The 19,618-nt window shown below is 37.8% G+C and overlaps 1 protein-coding gene across 2 annotated transcripts in view; it reads right to left on the bottom strand.

The window, feature by feature from the left end:
- The window catches only part of Unc5c (unc-5 netrin receptor C), a 349,998-nt gene that overhangs the window by 73,457 nt on the left and 256,923 nt on the right, over positions 1 to 19,618 (bottom strand). For both annotated transcript variants that reach the window (XM_005337567.4, XM_005337568.4), the window contains exon 5: positions 3,542 to 3,722. In XM_005337567.4, coding sequence (XP_005337624.1) covers positions 3,542 to 3,722 — 181 coding nt within the window. The remainder of the gene's footprint in view (positions 1 to 3,541; positions 3,723 to 19,618) is intronic.

Below are 19,618 nucleotides of genomic sequence, written 5' to 3'. Positions count from 1 at the left end.
AGTGGATTTGTAGCATGGGGACTAAAACAGAAATCACTTAGCCTTTTGAAAGAAAAGGAACAAACAGATGATTGGTTATTTTTCTTTAGCATTTGCAAACTTTATAAGCTCTTAAGAAATTTTATTTTCACAAATTAAAAAAGTAAACTTTGTTAAAAAATAAAATCTCATAGTGTTGGAGTTTTAAATTGACCAGCAATTTGAGTGAATTGGCAATTAGTTGACATAATTGAAATGGACACCTCTTTTGTGTAGGAAACCTAATTATGGTGTTTGATGGAGCTGTCAGTACATGTATGATTATAAAACCTACACCCTAACACTCCAGAGACTATTCACCTTCAGAGAAAAACCTACACCCTAACAATCCAGAGACTATTCACCTTCAGAGAAAAACCTACACCCTAACACTCCAGAGACTATTCACCTTCAGAGATCTCCTCCTAGAGAATATTTATAGTTTATGAGTATTTTGATAATGTGAGTTCACATAATTACTATGCCAAAGCAATTTCTAAGAAAAATTATTTGCTGTAGTTCAAATATGGTACAACTAGTATATACATTTGTCTTCTGATAATAAAGAAGTGTGTTAGCCATTGAAGTAATACAAACCATATATGTGTATCATTTGTTCAACTTCTTATTTGCTAGAAACCTATCCAATTGGGAATAAGCATGAATTTGTTTACAAACAAAAGTTTTTTTTTCTTTCACAGCAGAGCTTTTTTAATATATAAAATTAAAAATTAAAACACTTGTAATGTTCAAAAACAGAAAGTGGTAACATAAACTATACTATATTAGCTTGTGTGATGAGACTCCTGGGCAGCCATTAAAAATGATGCTGAAGAAGGCTATTCATATATTAAAGTATATAAATATTGTGATGTTATGTTTTAAGTAAAGATAATACAGTATATCCCTTATTTTAAAATCCAATACATGCATAGGAAATATCAGTGGTAAAAAATATATATATATAATTTTTTTTAACAAAAGAGTCTCTGTGTATAATAAGATGACAGTATTATAAGTATTTTTACTCTTTGACATTTTCTATGTTTTTTGAATTTCTTCTACTAGCTATATATTCGTAATCTAAAAATTGCACTAATAAAAAATAGAGAGAGCAGACTCAAAATAAGAAATACTGGTTGGATGTATGTTTTTCTATGGCCTTCTAGAGATCCCAGCCTATGAGCCTTGAACAATCTATTTCATGAAGCCATGAAAAGGATAAGTGTTCTAATGAGCAATTGAACCTGCTTAACTTAGCAACATTTCCCATGCCATGGAATTGTCTGTATAAAAGGCTTACTAGCCTATTGTCAAGCTATTGTTTAGGGCTGTAGGATACATGTACTACTCTACTCAAATTTTAATGAGAAATAAATAATCAGAAACTTTTAGAGACAGAAACATCTTTGCAAATCCAAGGCTCTATCCTTCATATTACAGAAAAGGAGACAAGGGCTTAGAGAATCTTGGTTTAAAAAGGACAGTTAGTAGAGGATCTAGTCCTAGAATACATGATTCCTGACCTTAGTTCTGACCTCATCTCAAAATGCTTAAGTTACTAATGTTTGTTCCTTCCTAAGACAATGTAATCATTACATTTATAGATATTGAAAGGATGTATGCATAGGAAGAGATTTGCATGTGTGTTAAATATCTATATAATACATCTATATATAGTCTGCCTTCATTAGTTATTTATGATTGGTACATGCAGTGATTGGACCCCATTTCTACTTTGCATTTCAAATGTTGTTAATCAAGTCTTTCAGGCAGCTTAGACAAAGATAAAAACTAGGAAACATTTTATTGTGATTTAAGAAACACAACTGCTTACGATTCAACATAGTCCTTATCTGGACAAGGAAATTAAACCTCAGAGTAATCAGAGGATTAAAAAAATTGTATGCATCTGTCCTGTAATTAAAGTGACAGTTTTAAAGCATCACTACATTCAGCCTTTGGAACATCATAATGTTTCTGTTCTCATAACTCCTTACATCATAACTACACATCCACTGGGATGGCAGGAGAGGCAAAATTTTAATCTCAATATTTCTAGGTTTGTTTTTTCATCTGGACCTGATTAAACTAAATAAGAGATAAAACAGGAGGAAAGCATATAAATTTATTTAATACAATATATAGGAAATTTCATAAAGAAATGAATACCCTAAAATGGCATTAGAATTAAATATTGTAGGCTGAATTGGACAAAGAGTGTTAAGTTTTGAAAAGGTAACAAAATTATGTGGTGAGGTTAAAGGATTTAGTGTTATTTTAATAAATCAGTATAGACTTATCTCAGTCTCCAATTCCTATCCTTAATGGTAAGAATGTTATTTCCCTTGTAGGATATGGAAAACACCTTTCATATGAGAATTTAATTTCCTGATTTTAAGAAAAAGAAGGAAGATTGGAGTGATCTTTCTGTGCCTGCTGTTTTTCAAATGTCTTTAATTCAAAAAAGGGTTAATAATCCAGAATGGCATATCTTGAGGTGCTATATTCTTAACTACTTGAGCACTACCTGCAGTAAGTACCATGAACCATATATGTGCCAGTGACTGTCCCTCTTTCAGTCCCTCAGACACCAAGTCCCCTGAATATCATTTCCCATGGAGGCAGGGATGCAATCTTTGTTATGCTCTGAGTAGTGCTGAGACCTGGGCATGTCATGCAAGAGGGAGTACCACCTCAAAATATTTCCCTGGGATGTGTAATTTTCTCTGGGACAATAAATCCACAATGCTATGAAGACTTATTGTCAGTCTAACGTGGTGAGAAATATGTAAATACACATCCCAGTCTCACGGTCTACAAAAAAAAAAGCTAAAAGCTTAGCTGGGGAGTTAAAACCACTTGAGAAATGACTAGAAGACAACTGAGAGCTAAACTGCACATGGAGATAAAAGCAGATATGCCACATTAAAATGTAGTGTGAAATTGGTTGGTACTTGAGGAGAAATGATAGGTTTAGAGATGAGCTGGATTAGAGTGGGGGAAAAGCTTCCTGAAAACGTCCTCATGTGAGACTTTGCCAAGTCGTGAGAATGAGTGTCACTCGATCGTGGCTGCCTTTAGCTCTGTGCCTCTTTGGAGGGAGCAAAGCAAGTTCTATGGATATCAAGTTGTTCTGTGGTGTTTGGGAGAGAGGTTAGCTCCAGTTTCCTTGAGGTTTCACAATCACCGGGGCTGAGCCTAGGACCACAGATGCATCACAGTGGGCTGGTTAAACACCTCCACCTCTAGACTCAATCCAGACCTTGGTCATGGACAGGTGAAAGCTCAGGGAAGCAGTGTGACCTCATAGACATCCTTTACTTGTCTATGAACTGACTGACAAAGGACTAGCAAAGGCTAAGCCTAGTTTTTCTTAAGAGGATCAGAGAAGCAGCTATGGGAGACAGGACTGAATGGCAATAGGGACTGAGAAGTGTCCTTGACTCGAGACTCTAAAATAACAATGAGAAACTGCAGTTTGACATGAGCTAGGTTGAGAACACCCAAATATGACACTCACCATAGACTATGACAGTAGCAGTTGTGCTTTTCCTCTTGGCAACAATGTTTTTGGCGACACAGGTATAGTTTGCAGTATCTGAGAGGCGGGCCTGCTTTATGATTAGGTTGTGATCGATTGTGATATAAAAGTTTCGATCTTCAACAGGATCAATTATGTCTTCATTTTTCAACCATTCCACCTAAAGATGCAAACAGACAAACAAACACAAAAACAACAACAAAAAAAATCCAAACAGATAAATCCCCAGTGTGGATCCCTTGATGGCTGCCTATCTCCATTTGTATTTATATGTACAACATTGTTCCATGCTATGAACTTCTGCAAACCAGGGGGAAGTAACTTTCTGAGGTCATGTTAAGTATCACTCACCTGCCAAACATGCTGATTCTGTCTGTACTACATTATTCTCAAATGTCAATGAACCAATTGGGAAATACAGTGTTCAAATTGTTTTCACTTTGCCCTGCAGGCAGGAACCTGGAATGTGCACTGCCAAGTTCAGAACCCAATCAAAAATAATAGGCTAAGCATTTCCAACTGAACTCAAACCTTTTGCTATTTGATTTGTTTACTCTTGGCAAACTTACCTGCTGCTTTTCAGAAAAGAATATAAGGACTATAAAAAAGGCATTTTTGACATTATGTAGCTCTAACAAAATAACATTTGGATGATTTACGTGTAGTCTCACTGCAACATATGGATTAAATTTCCCTGAAAATGCTCAGACTTTAAAATGTAGCAAAAACACATATTTAGTGATGTATCTAAGCCAAAATATTTGGGAAAAAAAAGATTTTTCTACCAATCCTCAATATAATCAAAATAGCTCATAAGTCATACTCTGATTTCTCTTTTTCTACCTGTACTATTCAAATCTTTCACTCATGGTTTGATTTTGGGGAACCTGACCTAAGACATAACTGTACAGAACTATTGAACTATTGTTTTTCTATGCAAATGATATCAATTTAGCAGCAGTGATGTTATCCTTGCTGAATAAAAGGAGGGAAATAAACCTGTACAGGCTGTCCTTCCTGAGGGTAAACTATATCATATTCTGGCTTTTTAAGCGATGCACAGGTTTTTCCATAAAGCAAAAAAAATCTTGATATTTACCACACTTAAAGTTTCCTTTTGCATTAGAGTGGATGTGGATACAAGCAACCTTTAGTGGTAGGGAGTCAATATTGTTGCCATTTTCAAAATCTTAAAGAGCTTCTCTGGCACTGGAAGAGGTCTAAAAATTAATCTCTAAATCTGTCAGTGGGCTTGACACAGCACAGTTTGAAGTTATGTCTAATGCAGGGAGTCTCAAATAATGCTCCTCTAATCCTTACAAGAGGGGCCAACATTTTAAAGGGGAAAACAAAAGCCAATCACAATCCTGAAATATAGAGAGGGATGGGGATGCAGATTAGAGCAACTATTTGTAATAATGTAAATTTTGGAATAGTTAAACACTCTTGACATTTGTTCTAATGGTAGTGAGAAAGAGAATGAAATTCATAAAAAATAGGAGATTTTAAAGTGTGTGTTTTGTTTTCAAATATAGAATATACTCAGCTAGGAGCATGCTTGGATATATCCGATATGCATACTCATACTCCCTGGACCTGGGTGGATTTTCTCAGAGTTTGGTCCAAGTACAATATTATGATCTTGATGAAAATACACAGGAAAAAGTAGCAAAATGGATCCTGTCTGAAATCTCTTTGAAGATAGTTGAAAGTAGACATTCATATATTTTGAATCTAGTCTTTAACTGGGTTATCTCTGCTACTATCCTAAAGAAAGCTTTCTATTTATAGAAGCATTCTTGGGTTCCATTTCCATTGGTCTTGGATCCCTACTTTTTGTGTTAATATGCTTATTTCTCCAAGATCCATATCTCCTGTTCTATGAGGGATATCCCTCAGACACATGAACTCTCAGGCACAACTTCTCCCCACAGGTTTTCTGCTAACCATTGACCAATGGGGGCAGAAATATGCCTACTGTCCAACTGGGTCAGAACTGAGTTGAAACTCTTCAGAGTTTGGTCAGTCTAAATGTTGTGACCGTGAGACCTTGACTGAATTTACCCTAGACATCTTCGCCTTTTATCTCCCACTTGCTCTGCTCATTTCATGAGCTCTACTGGGAGTACTTCCTTAAAAATCTACTTGCAGTTAAATGTTTGGCTCTTGGTTTTCTTCTGGAGAACTTAGCTAAGTCATGGTTGTCCAAAACTCTGGCTTCTCTATGTAAATTGACATCAGTTTAACAACAGTTAAGTTATCCTAATCACAACTGACAAAAAAGAAATCTCAAGGGATATTGCATACTTGTTTATTGGATGGGTTTATTACATGGAAGAAAGAGTTCAATTTGCATGGTTGACAAAAGATTTAAAGAAACATACGTACTTGCTGGGTATATGATCTTTATGTTATCATACATAATGCATATCATACATTTTACTTGGTTGTTTCTCACCAATTTTGGATCAGTGATTTTGTCCTGAGCCTCTGGAACCCCTAAAAGTCCCCTATCCCCTGCAATGCTGTGGAGGCTTCAGGGTCCTGTGCAGGGCACTGTTCTCCTCTATAATGACCTCTTTAATTCAGAAGCTCTGCTTTTATCTTTTCCATATTTGGTTGGCTTACATACCTTCATTGGAAGAAACAGAGGGTTCTAAAGCTAGGAAATAGCTATAAGAATAAAGGGAGAGCTAAGGGTTCTTCCCCAGCTTCTGGCAAGTTCCCTCAGTTCCCTGCAGTGCTGTACCACCAACTGTGCCATAGTCCTCTGCTTTGAGAACATCACCTCCAGGGGAGGCTCAGTTCAGGGCTGCAGGTCATCTCTCACCTCCTGCACCATGATCCCTGGTTGTGCTACACATCTCCATTGCTCCAAATCTTGAAACCTTTCCATGCTGGCTTGATATCCGGCAGCAAAACCTCCCAAGTTTCAACCTCATTTTAGATTATTTACTTCACATTTTTCCTACTTAAGCCCAGCTCATTTTGGATATTTCTTTTGGAGTCCTCTCAAGTGGTAGATGTTTGATTTCCAAAGTCCAACTAACCTGAGCCTGGCAATCAGGTAAGTGTCCTTGTTCTACACTGTCTATTTCAGTCCATTCTTTTTTGCTCTGAATCTCATGATGAAAAGCAGAACTTTTTAGGATTAAGGGATTAAAGTCTCTCAAGGCAGGATGAGACAGGCAGCCTTGCTCTCAGTCTTATGTTATTAGTAGCCATCTAGGAAAATTAGGAGTTAAAAAGTGAGCTTGTCTTCAGGGCTATGAACAAGCCAGGAGACAGGAGGCTGAGAAGTCAGCTCAGCCCTCTGAGATTATGTAGTCAGCAGAAATGCCAAGAAGCTGGAGCCAGACAAAGCAAAATCACCATGTCAAGGCCCCTGAGACAGAACAACAGTCTGCCTGGTTCTAAAATAACGTTAGGAATTTTCTCAGATGATAAGGAGCAGCTCCAGGTGGTGAGAGACAAATTCATGTGAAGAATAGTCACTAAAGAAACTCAAGGTCACCTTTACCTTATTAGCATAGTAAACTATACAGCTCTAGGTGGAGATTTAAGAGGGTAATGATACAGGGGACTCATGAATTAGCCTAAGAAGAAGATACATGCACAACCAAACCCCCACCTCTACATGTGATGACATCACAAAACTGGGTTCCTACCTGCCCCATAAATGCCCATAAAAGCTACATATTTTTGTCCTTTGCTTGTACCTGCCCGGGACTCTGCCGTCAGTGTCTTCTCCCTTCTCATTCATGCAGAACCCCTCCCCCAACAGTCTTGTTACACTGTAACCTCTGCCTGATTCTTCCAGTAGGGAGCACAGAACCCAAGAGCCAGCGACAATACCTTCAGATATCACCTAATTTCTATGTTTTTTCCTATAGTCATCTACAGACTTCTGGGCTTATAGTCACTCCATCCAACAAAATTTCTGATTACTTTAACAGCCTCAAAGATAACACTTTTCATGTCGTGGCCCTTCAGTTTCATGTCCCTTTCTCCCAGAACAATCTTGGCTATGAAGATCACACATTCTAGGTCAGAGGTTTTCAACCCTGGCTTTATGACAGAAACACTTAGAGAGTATTTGTAATGTGTGAGTTCTAAACTCAATCCAGAGAAACTTCTGACCCATAGAAATTCTGATTCTCTGATTGGAAGAGGTCTAGAGTCAGTATTTTTAAATTTCCCCAGGGGGTGGTAATTTACTGCTAGATTATTGCCTTTCAAACTGAGATCCCTGGACTAACAGTATCAGAGTCACCCGGGGAGCTTGACAGAAATGCAGAACTCAGACTCTGCCCACCTAGACTTACTGATACAAAAAAATGTGCTCCCTAAGAAGAATTTTGGTTGATTTATATACCCATTAAAGGTTGAGACATATTGGTTTGGCTCTTGTCCTTACCGTTAATTACGAGCTCTCTGAAAATTCAATTTCAAACATGCCTTTTAATATTTTCTGTCTTTCCTGCTCACTTTCCTTAGGATCTCTTGCTCAACAATCCTTCACCAAAACTTAAAAACTACTTTACTTGCCAATTTCATTTCTTACTCTCCTTTAGCTATCTATTCCTTCTTCCCTAAGCATAAATTCAATGTCTAATTTTATAAATAATCTTTACATTATACCCTCAGCTCACTCATGCTTCTTCTCTTACTTCTGGGAACTCACTGGTCACTATTCCCCTCTACCACCTCTGAATCCTTGAAGTGGAACATGGCTAGAAACAGCCATATTGGATGCACTCATCCAAAATTCATGAAAACAGAACACAAGTGGGCTTTGGATTCTGCCAAAAAGTCATACTATATTTTCATCATCTGCTCACTTTCCCATTCTCCTAGACAAATGTTTCACACTTTGTCCTCTCTCCTTAAACACTACCTCCCCCTCGATCCTCACTTTCAGCTGATGACCAACACGAATATGTAACCGAGAAAACTGACAATCAGTTGAGATCTTCCAAAGCCCCCATCTTCTGCCTACCCATCCCTATTCTGCACCCTCTCCCTCAGCACTAGGAGAGCTCTCTGGGATCCTGTATGTCACCTCTGTGTTCCATTCTCAGGCTCCTATTCAAGGACAAGTCCCAGCAATTTCCTTTCTTCTAAATCGTTCAATTTTGCCTCAATTCAGAATAATTTTCATAAGCATCCTGACTTGCTGTTTTTTTTTTTTTTTTTTTGTCAAGACAAAATCCTTCCTGCCCATTTTTTGCTTCTATTTACCCACACATTTCTCTGCTTGTGTTACAAGACTCTCTAGAAGAGTCGTTTTCATTTTGTGCTCAATTCTCACCCTCTTCATCACTGCACCCATTCGGATCTGTGTTTACTCCCACCACGTGTCCATGACTCCGTCTCCAAAACTCCCCAAAGGTGCTAAGTACCCTGCTGAGAACTTGGTGCTCCTTGCGCTTTACTCAACAGCAGCACTTGATTCCTGCACTTGACCCCTGATTCCTCCCTCCCTCCTCTTCACCTGACTTCTTTGCACTTTCCTGGCTTCTGTTCTACCTTATTTCATTCCCAACCCCCAGCTCCCCTGGGCTAGTGTGTGTGCCCCTGTGGCTAAGTCCTTGGACTTCTATTTTCGCTTTTTTCTCCCTATGCACTTTCTTAGTGAGCTCATTCAGACTCATGCACATGACTCCTAAATTTATCTCCAGTCCAGATTCCACCCCTGAACTCTAGACTCATATATCCACTGCCTTCTTGTGACTCTACTTGGTTGTCTAATAGTGACCTCCCAAGTAGCCTTTCCAAACCTGCTCCGCCCCCACCGGGCAGCCATCTCATTTGAGGCCACCTCCAGTCTCCAGTTACTCAGACATAAAATCCTCAGACTTAGCATTCACTCCTTTCTTCCTCCCTCTTTGCCCATTCAGGAATCTGATCATTTCTTATACCCTCATCACCATCTCCTTCTCAGTTTGACTCACAACCATTACTCCACTGGATCGTTGCAAGAACTTTCTGCCTTATCCTCAGCACAATGAGGCTAACCCATAAACCCCAAGTCACAGCATGCTACATACACCACATCTCAAATCCTCCAACGACTTCTTGGCACATTTAGTGTCAAAGTCAAAGTCATTACAACTCCTGAGCCCCAAAACTCTGCACCTCTAGGACCCCTGGCTTCCCTGAGTTCACCTCCTTCACACTCTATTATCTTTTAGTGTGCTGGCCCGTTTGCTCATCCTTATCAATATCAGGGGTGCTTTCCTTCTTTTTTTTTATTATTATTATTTTTTTATTGTTGGTCGTTCAAAACATTACATAGTTCTTAATACATCATATTTCACAGTTTGATTCAAGTGGGTTATGAACTCCCAACTTTACCCCGTATACAGATTGCTGTATCACATCAGTTACCCTTCCATTGATTGACATATTGCCTTTCTAGTGTCTGATGTATTCTGCTGTCAGTCCTATTCTCTACTATCCTCCCTCCCCTCCCCTCCCCTCCCCTTTTCTCTCTCTACCCCTTCTACTGTAAATCATTTCTTCCATTTATATTATCTTGTCTTACCCCTCCTTTCCTCTTATATATCATTTTGTATAACCCTGAGGATCGCCTTCCATTTCCATGCGATTTCCCTCTCACTCCCTTTCCCTCCCACCTCTCATCCCTGTTTAATGTAAATCTTCTTCTCAAGCTCTTTGTCCCTACCCTGTCCTTGTTTACTCCCCTTATATCAAAGGGATCATTTGGTATTTGTTTTTTAAAGATTGACTAGCTTCACTTCCTTCTTTGAGGATTTTGAATCTGCTCATGTCCCTGGAGGAAACAATCCTTCCCCAGAGGCCTGTTTGCTATCTTCCTTCCTTCAGTTACTGTTCAAGTGTCACATTCTCTGTCATTTTCTGGTCCTCTTTCTCTGCCTACATTCCAACCTGTCACCTTCCTTTCCTTTATTTTCTCTGTGTAGTTTTTATTATCTCATTTAATCTACACTCCTTTTTTCAGTATTGGGGATTGAAACCAGGGCCTCATTGACGCTAAGTAATTCCTCTATCACTGAATTCTCTCCCCATCCCTTTTTATTTTATTTCAGTGTCTTGCTAAACTATTTAGGCTGACCTTGAACTTTCAGCTCTCCTGCCTCAGCCTCCTGAACAGCTGGGATTACTGGTGTGTACCGCTGCACCTGACATTAATTACACTAGTTATTAATTTTCTCCACAATATAAACTCCATGACTCGTCTTTTTCTTTCTTTTTTTTTTAATTTTTATATTCTCAGGGCTTGTAACTGGTCCACAGTAGATGCTTAGTATTTGCTCAAATGTTTAAGACATGTAGCACAGTCAAATCTATGGTATACACAATTAGTCCTATATGAGGTTTATGCTTTGACTGTTAACATTAATATTCAATGTATTTAGTGAGGGTCATTTTCAACATCTCATATAACTAATTCATTTGTTGATGGCTGTTCTGTTGGGGATTAAGAATAAAAATTCCCTTGCCTTTGAGGATAAGATGCTTTGGTGAAATCATGAGACAGAAGAGGCCTCCAGAATTATACTGGTAGAATTCCATTGTTTCACTGCTAGTTAGGTGAATATAGTCAGTATGTCCAGCTGTGAAAGTGGCATGTCCCTCTAGTCCATATTATACCTAGATATCTGCTAGAGAATTTAAAAAATGTGTTTGAGTAATTATTGTAAACTTTCAAGTAGGAGACACAGAATAGTAAGCCTTCTCCTGAAGTAGTTTAAGAACTTTAATTTTTAATTATCAAAGAGGTAGACATCCTGTGATTGCAATTCAATTCTACAAACCCTGAGTACCTATTATGTGCCAGGCACTGAGTACAGGGTGTGCTTGTTGAGCTCTATAGTTAGGAAGACAAACCTGTACTAGTATAATCACAGTACAGACTGTGCTAAGATGTGGGTAAGCTGAGGCTGGATTACATCAGAGGAGGATGTGTGAGGAGAAAATATCTGAACTCCTTTCTGAGGATGGAGTTCAACTTAGAGGGTAGACAAAGGAAGGACATGGGGTGATGAGGATGCTTCAGAAAGGATAGCAGGTACCTGGGTTCCCTCTGCTAAGCTACTTGAGTCCAAGCACTTGACAGCTAGGTATTAAGGGTGTAGCCTGGTGGAGCACAGAAAGGAGGGAGAAATTTGCATTTGGGAACACTTGGACTCTAATGCACTGATGACATGTTTGGCCCAACCCATGGTTCCGGCAATCCAGTGAAGGGTTAAGATGTGAAGGGGCATGATGATACTTTGATTTAAGAAAGATATTTTAGGGTGAATTAGAAGGGGGCAATTTGGAAGCTGGAGAGCTGTTAACAGACTCTTACTACAGTCCAGGTGATAGACCATGAAGAGTGACTTGAAATGGGGAAAAGAAGATGCAGTAGATTCAGAAAGTAATTTAAAGGAACAAAGGACAGGGCTTATGAGTTGATTGTATGTGGAAAGGGGGACAGAAGGGGGACTTTCTTGCAGTTTCTGGCTCGGGACCGTGTGGAGCAGGGATGGATAGAGGAGGCAGAGGGCTGATTTCCAGTTCAGATTTCCTGATCTTACAAGGAATCCAGGTAGCACGGCATGATTTTGTCAATGGCTAAAATGCTCAAAATTTTCAATATTCCCATTATGAGAGGGATGCTTTTCTCTTAAGTTCTGAAAACAAACTGACCCCAATGATTTTTGCTTCTCTAGAGTCAGCTTTGTCCTATCATTAAGAACTGAAATTGAATATTGTTAAAAGGATATCTGCAGGCAAAGTGGGCTGAAATAATATTTAATTACTATTTTGGCCTTGACAAAAATTATGAAGCATTAATGAACACTTAAAAGTGCCTGGAAAAGAAAGAAATGTGTGAGAATAGTTCTGTTTACCATGCTAAAGACTGAATCATCGAGAGAAATCAATTATAGAAGAGCCATAACATATAATTTTTTTAAAAAAATCATTTTTCATGCAATATTTCCAGAGCTAACACAATCAAATAAAGTGACACTCTTTTGTCTGAAGCAATTCCTCAGTGAGTCTCCTTGCATATACTGCATATAAAATTACAAGAAATGGTAGGAATCTTTTGTTGTGCTAGAATTGTATTGTATTGAATAGTAAGTAGTTAGTTCACTTGTTGCAATGCTATCTATTTAGAATTCAATTTCCTTTAGTCAGGAGTCAGTACCTGTTCTGGCCTCTAAACTGTTCGTATTTTGGTCATTTCCACGGTTTCCGTTGATTTCACCTTCAAATCTTCCCATCCCTCCCACTTAGCAAACTGATTTATATGAGAGAGAAGTCTTTGTGAGTTGGAAGTTATTTTTAGCTCTGTATAAAACATTCAAGATGAAAGAAAAATCAGTTGAAGTTCAGAAAACGATAACAGGTTTCAACCATAAACCGTGAGTGGTCACCATGGCTGAAAGGAACAACACAAACTGGTGTTCAGCGTCTGTCCTTGTGGCTCAGTAACCACAGCCTCTTCAGCAATTTGGGGTATGTTTGAAGTAATTTACTCAAGTGTTTAAAAAGATCCATGATTTTATTAAGGGGTAATAAAAATAGTTACAAGGCAATATCAGGATGACCTACTTCATATTCTGTTGTTATGTTTGATATTGATCAGTCCCATTGTGTAACTGAGTGTCTTTACTTGAAAAAGCCTCAGCTAAGAAGGCTGCTCTTGACTGCAGGGGTGCAAAAGCTAAAATTCCATTTTGGGGGTTATTTGTGTCTCTCTTGGGTGGGTTTTTTATTTTCCGTACGCTTTGGAGTCCCTATTTATAAAAACAAGAATGACTCTAGAACTCATTTCACAAGGTTTGTAGGGACCAAATGAGTTAAATACATAACACTGCCTGGCATACAATAAATATTCTAGAATTATTAACATTTAATTAAGGATATATTAAAGGAGGTGAAAAAAACCAAACAACTCTAAAAAACAAAAAAAAAATAGTGAGAATCTAAAACTAAAAATATTTTAATAACTGAATTTCTTTAGCTTTCATTGACATTTCTACCAAATTCTACTCCATTCATATTACAACTGGAACATTGCACTAGAAGTAGACAGTATTCAATTGACTGATCTATTTGAATGCTAATCTGTATGTGTATTTCTACTTATACTCTGTGAATCTAAATTCTGGAGATAAAATTAGCATGCATTTTCTAAGTAGATATTAAAACAACAATTTAATGAATCCATATGAATATTATTTTCTAATTAAGTTATAAGAAATCATTACTACATAAACTTTTTAAAAAGTCTAAGTAGAATAAATTTTTAATCAAAGATATTTTATTACCCGGGTGTGGTGGCGCACGCCTGTAATCCCAGCGGCTTGAGGCTGAGGCAGGAGGATTGCGAGTACAAAGCCAACCTCAGCAAAAGTTATGTGTTAATCAACTCAGTGAGACTCTGTTTCTAAATAAAATACAAAAAATAAAATAGGGCTGGGGATGTTGTTCAGTGGTTGAGTGCCACTGATTCCCGCCACCCACCTCTATTATTATGTCTATTAGACTTCATCTGAGAAATACTCACAATTGTCTTTGGTAATAAAGCATGCAATAAGCAATTTATATTTTTACTGTTATCTAATCTAAACCATCTGTATTTTTCTAGTATTTATATTCCTCTAAGATTTGTGAGTTTTTCTGTTTTTTCCTTGGGATACTTTAATCCTCATCATTTCTTCTTTTAATGGGAAGTGTCTCTACCCGACCCCACACCCATCCCATGGCACAAGTCTCATTAGCTTTAATACTTTTATCTAGATTTCAGGAGATGGAAATTTCCCTCCAGTCACCTCTGTTCTCCCCAAAGCCCCTGAATTCAGGTGTGATTGTTCCCAATTCTCTCCTTGCTTCTTTCTCCTGGTAGCAAGGATTCTAGAGGCAGTTGGGTTGATCTAATGGGAATGAAGAGGTAGGATTTCTGGGACACACCCTGTGGATATTGAATAATTACCCTTTTGGGGTCAGGGGAAGTAGGGAGTGTGATTGGGAGAAGGCAAGGGCCCCCTATTCCCCAGTGTGAATCATGAGAATAGTGACTTGAATTAAGGGAGCAGAGAGTATTTAAAAGCTGAAAATTTTCTCTATGCTGAGAAAGTGGAAGGAGGGGAGAGGAATGAAGAGTTTGGCCAAAGGGAGAGGAAGAGGAAAGCAGGAGATCATCTTGACAGTTCCAGACACTCAGTGAGGTCCTTTGTATATTTAATCTCGAGTCCTTACCGCAGAACTCTGGAGGAGGTATTTATACACCTGTCTTTTTCAGATGGAGAGATGAGGTTCAGAGAGAACTTGCTCAAGTTTACAAAGTCTGTGCAGGAGCACAGATATGAATTCAGAACTGCTGGACGTCCAGGCTCTTTTCTGTCTACTACGCACAGAATTCAGAGGGAGCAACTATAGTGACCCAAGCTTGAGCCTTGGCAGAGTGGACTCCAGGTAGAGGCTAAAGAAGTAGGACAGTAAGACACATTGTACCACTCCTGGACTTGAGCGAGCCTCTAGTTGGTGCTCCCAGGAAAGCAGAGAGGTCTTGAGGAGAGGCATTGGCTGTGCCCTCTCTTATCACCATGACCTTGACCACTCACATGGCCAGTGAGGTTTACTTTCAGGGCTGGCACCAGGCCTGGGTATGCTTTGACTTGAGTGATGCCAGGAAAGCCTCCTAACTTTCCAAAATTACCTCCCAAATTTTTGGCAGTGACTTGAAATGTCTTTAAGAGGGACAAGTGCAAGTTTTTAATTCCATCATCATTTCCCCTCACGTGCAAATGACATGAAGAAATAACATAAATGAAGCCATACAAAATACTAGAAACATGGAATATAAATGCTAATGGAACTCCTCGTGGTTTAGATAAAGAGGAGTTTAAAGATAATATGATTTCATAATAGGATTTCAAATTGCAGAATCACATCGGTTACACATCCACGTTTTTACATACTGCCATACTAGTGTCTGTTGTATTCTGCTGCCCTTCCTATCCTCTAGTATCTGTATACGGGGTAAAAATGGGAGTTCATAATCCACTTGAATCAAATGTATAAAATATGATATGTCAAGAGCTTTGTAATGTTTTGAACAACTAATAGTAAAAAAATAGGATTTCAAAAAAACTCGGATTGAAGCATCTGGCACTGTACAAAAATGTCTAAGGGATACACAACAAAAATAATTTGAAGGGAATCAGTATATCTTTAACTTCTACACGTAGTCCTTCAAAACTAATCCTTAAGAATATTCTTGTAATTTTCAACGATGGCATCTCTTACACTGAAATTGTACCATAACACATTGTCTGAGAGCACAGAAACCTCCAGGGTGCCAGACATGGAGAAATCGGGAATATGAGTGTCGGTACTTGAGGAAACAGTGGGACTATAATAACTGGGTAACAAATCCTTCTACAAGCCAGGTGTTTTACTATCCTTAACTTTCATCAAAACTGGAGGAGGGACTAATATACCAGCTGGTGGAATGCTGGACATAAATTTTGATGATAGGTCACTATGTGATATTTGGCATATAAGTCAGAAGTTGTACAAGGAGTTGAGTGACATGTGAACAGCCTAACGATGTATTCTTACTTATGTATGAGAAGAAGAGTCTCAGAATTTGAATTTATTATAAATGACAGAAAGAAATAAAAATGATTTTATCCTGTCTCATTTTAGCCATAAGTAACATAAAAATGTGGCTGGATGAGCTAACTGGGAGAAGATGACAACTCTATTTCTATTATTAAAAGATATATTTTCTACAATAAAATTCTAGGATTTATGGCAAATAATTACTTACTGCAATCTGTAGTAAGCTGGGTTTCTTTAGATCAATCATGTACTAATTATAATGAATGTAATGACAATATAAAAGAAACTTTAAAACTAAAATTCTTATGGTCATAGAAAATAAAATGTAAATGTCTATTTTTATTACAGAGAAGTATGTCATGGTGATCAATGATAAAATTTTATACCTAAAATGTATTCCATTAGGTTAGAAATCATGGAAGAAGTAGTATAGAAACACAAGTTAAAATAGAAAAGGGAACATGATTAATCTCCCTATGACTATTAAAGAACAGTTTATACTCAAATTTTATTAATGGATGACATTGAGTAAGAAGTCATTATGATGTTGGCTTTCCATTGGATAACTTTAAATCTTCTAACAGTTTTTTAAAAGATAACAAATATTTATAACCCAACTAGACCTAGCATCTTTTCCCAGCATTTAATTCTAATTTTAGATACCTACTTAAAAATGTGTCAGGGGATATATACTTTTTGTTTGTTTGTTTGGTTGGTTCTGGGAATTGAACCCAGGGTACATAACTAGTGAGCCACATCCCCAGCCCTTTTTTATTTTTATTTCTTAAATTTTGAGACAAGGTCACTAAGTTGCTTAGGACCTTGCTAAACTGCTGATGCTGGCTTTGAACTTGTAATGCTCCTTCCTCAACCTCCCCAGGTGCTAGAATTATAGATGTGGAGGGACATATACTTTTTAAAATATTTAGGGATAGTCAAGAAAAAAGTTTGAAGATAACTGCTCTAGGGCATGGGAGGATAGTTGGTGGCTTTGATAAGAAAGAAAGAAAGAAAGAAAGAAAGAAAGAAAGAGAGAGAGAGAGAGAGAGAGAGAGAAAGAAAGAAAGAAAGAAAGAAAGAAAGAAAGAAAGAAAGAAAGAAAGAAAGAAAGAAAGAAGAAAGGAAGGAAGGAAGGAAGGAAGGAAAGAAGGAAGAAAGAAAGAAAGAAAGAAAGAAAGAAAGAAAGAAAGAAAGAAAGAAAGAAAGAAAGAAAGAAAGAAAGAAAGAAAGAAAGAAAGAAAGAAAGAAAGAGAAAGAAAGAAAGGGGGAATTTTACCAAGGGAGAATGAAGCAGGCTAAGATCTGGAAAGACCAAAGAACAGGGTGGTAAGAGTAGGAATTGAAGACTAGTGAAAATAACCCTCTATGTATTTCTCCTGGATATTTCTACAGTTATTTAAGTCAATTCACTTTTATGAAAGGCCAGTGAGCCCTTGCCAAAAGACTCAGACCCACCTGTGCCATTCCTTGATTCTATGATCTTAAGCAAGTTATATAACACCATTAAAGCTTATTTTTATTTCTCTAAAACAAGCATATTCTACCTTACTCATAAGATTCTTATGAGGTACAAAAACTATATACATATGAAAGCACTTTTGATGACTACTATGCAATTTTAGGCTGAAGTTTTATTATGGATTATGTCTCCACAGAGTAAATAATCCATTCTAGAGTCTTGAGACAGTATATTTAGTACTGTAAATGATTTTCATAAATCAAGATTTATAAATAAGGAAGAAAGATAGAGATACCTAGCAAAAAAAATGAAAGATCTTTAAAATATTTTTAATGGGTGCATATTTTACCTATGGTATCCCATTAAAATCTGTCCTAAAGACATTTGCTGTTTCCTTTTTTTGGTGTGGGGGTGTATACCAGAGGGTGTTTATTTACATCTCCAACCCTTTAAAAAATTTAAATTTAGAGACAGAGTTTCACTGTTGCTTAGGGACTTGCTACATTACTGAGGCTGGCTTTGATCTTGCAATCCTCCTGCCTCAGCTTCCTGAGCCCCTGGGATTACAGATGTGCGCCACTGTGTCCTGCGGACTTTAGTTATATATACATATTCAGATACTTACAAGCCATCATTTTAATCTCACTGGCCATTCTGTGACTTGCTATGACAAGGATGCTGAGCAACAACAAGACATAGTTCTATTAGGAGTAATCTTCACATTGTGGTCCTTGTTCAACATTTAATTAAGGAAAATTAAACAAAAATGAAGTCATCCTACTCTAGCTGAAAGTGTCAGCACATTAGAAAGAGAGAAAGTGGTTCAGTAGTTATGTGCCCCTGGGTAAGGTGGTGCCACATGTAATCCCAGCAGCTCCAGAGATTAAGGCAGGAGGATTTTGAGTTCAAAGCCAGCTCAGCAAAAGCGAGGTGCTAAGCAACTCAGTGAAATCCTGTCTCTAAATAAAATACAAAATAGGGCTGGGGATGTGGCTCAGTGGTCAAGTGCTCCTGAGTTTAATCCCCGATACCAAAAAGAAATAAAAAAGAATGTTAACCCAGAAGACACAAAACTGAAGGTTTACAAACTCCTCTCAACATTCCCAATTGCCTTGCTGACTCTTGTACTCAGAAATAGTGTCTGCTAGTGACTTCCTATTCTTCTACCTCTTGGGCTTTGTGATGCCCTGGGACTCCAAAAATTTAATAATTTTGTAATCTCCTTTAATCCCAGTGGATGAAGCATGCCTCTTTTTTTTTTTCTTCCAACAGATTAAATAAGTCAAAAGATAGAAAACTCCTCCCAAAGTTCTTTGCTTTCTTTTGCATCTCCGGAAATTGTCACACATATGTGTCTCTTCCATCTCGATAGCAAGTCCACAATGAAATTATCACTCACTTCCCTAGTTGTGCTTTAGCCTTCTTTTCCCTTAGCAGAATATTTTCCACCTCCATATATTCACCTGCTCATTCACTCTTCAACTGACCATTGTCTGAATTTACAGTCACTACACTACTCAAACTTCACTTTGAAAGGTGACCAATGGCCTCCTAATTGCCAAGTCTAAAGCCATCTCCTCTTCATTGACCTCCCTAAAAATGTCCCTCTGAAAACCTTCCCTCTGGTTTGGGGTTGTGACTCAGTGGTAGAGTGCTTGAGTGCTTGCCTAGCACATGGGACACCCTGGGTTCGATCCTCAATACCACATAAAAATAAATAAATGAAATAAAGTCATTGTGTCCATCTACAACTAAAGAAAAAAAATTAAACAAACAAAATCTTCCCTCCCACTGCTGCTTTTTTTTTTGGGGGGGTCCCCTGATTATCTGTGCTTTTGCAAAGCTTTCATTAGTCCATTTATTTTTATCTACCATTTTCTTATGGTCCTTCTTGGGGATCTTTCATTATTTCTCTTTTCCATTTTATATCAGTGGTTCTTAACTTTGTACATTGGAATCATCTGGGAGCTTTCAAGACCTCCTCCTTT

The sequence above is a fragment of the Ictidomys tridecemlineatus genome, chromosome 9, assembly GCF_052094955.1.
Source record: "Ictidomys tridecemlineatus isolate mIctTri1 chromosome 9, mIctTri1.hap1, whole genome shotgun sequence".
In the NCBI taxonomy this organism is placed as follows: Eukaryota; Metazoa; Chordata; class Mammalia; order Rodentia; family Sciuridae; genus Ictidomys; species Ictidomys tridecemlineatus.
Note: the sequence above shows the minus strand (reverse complement) of the source record. Positions and strands in the feature narration are given on the sequence as shown.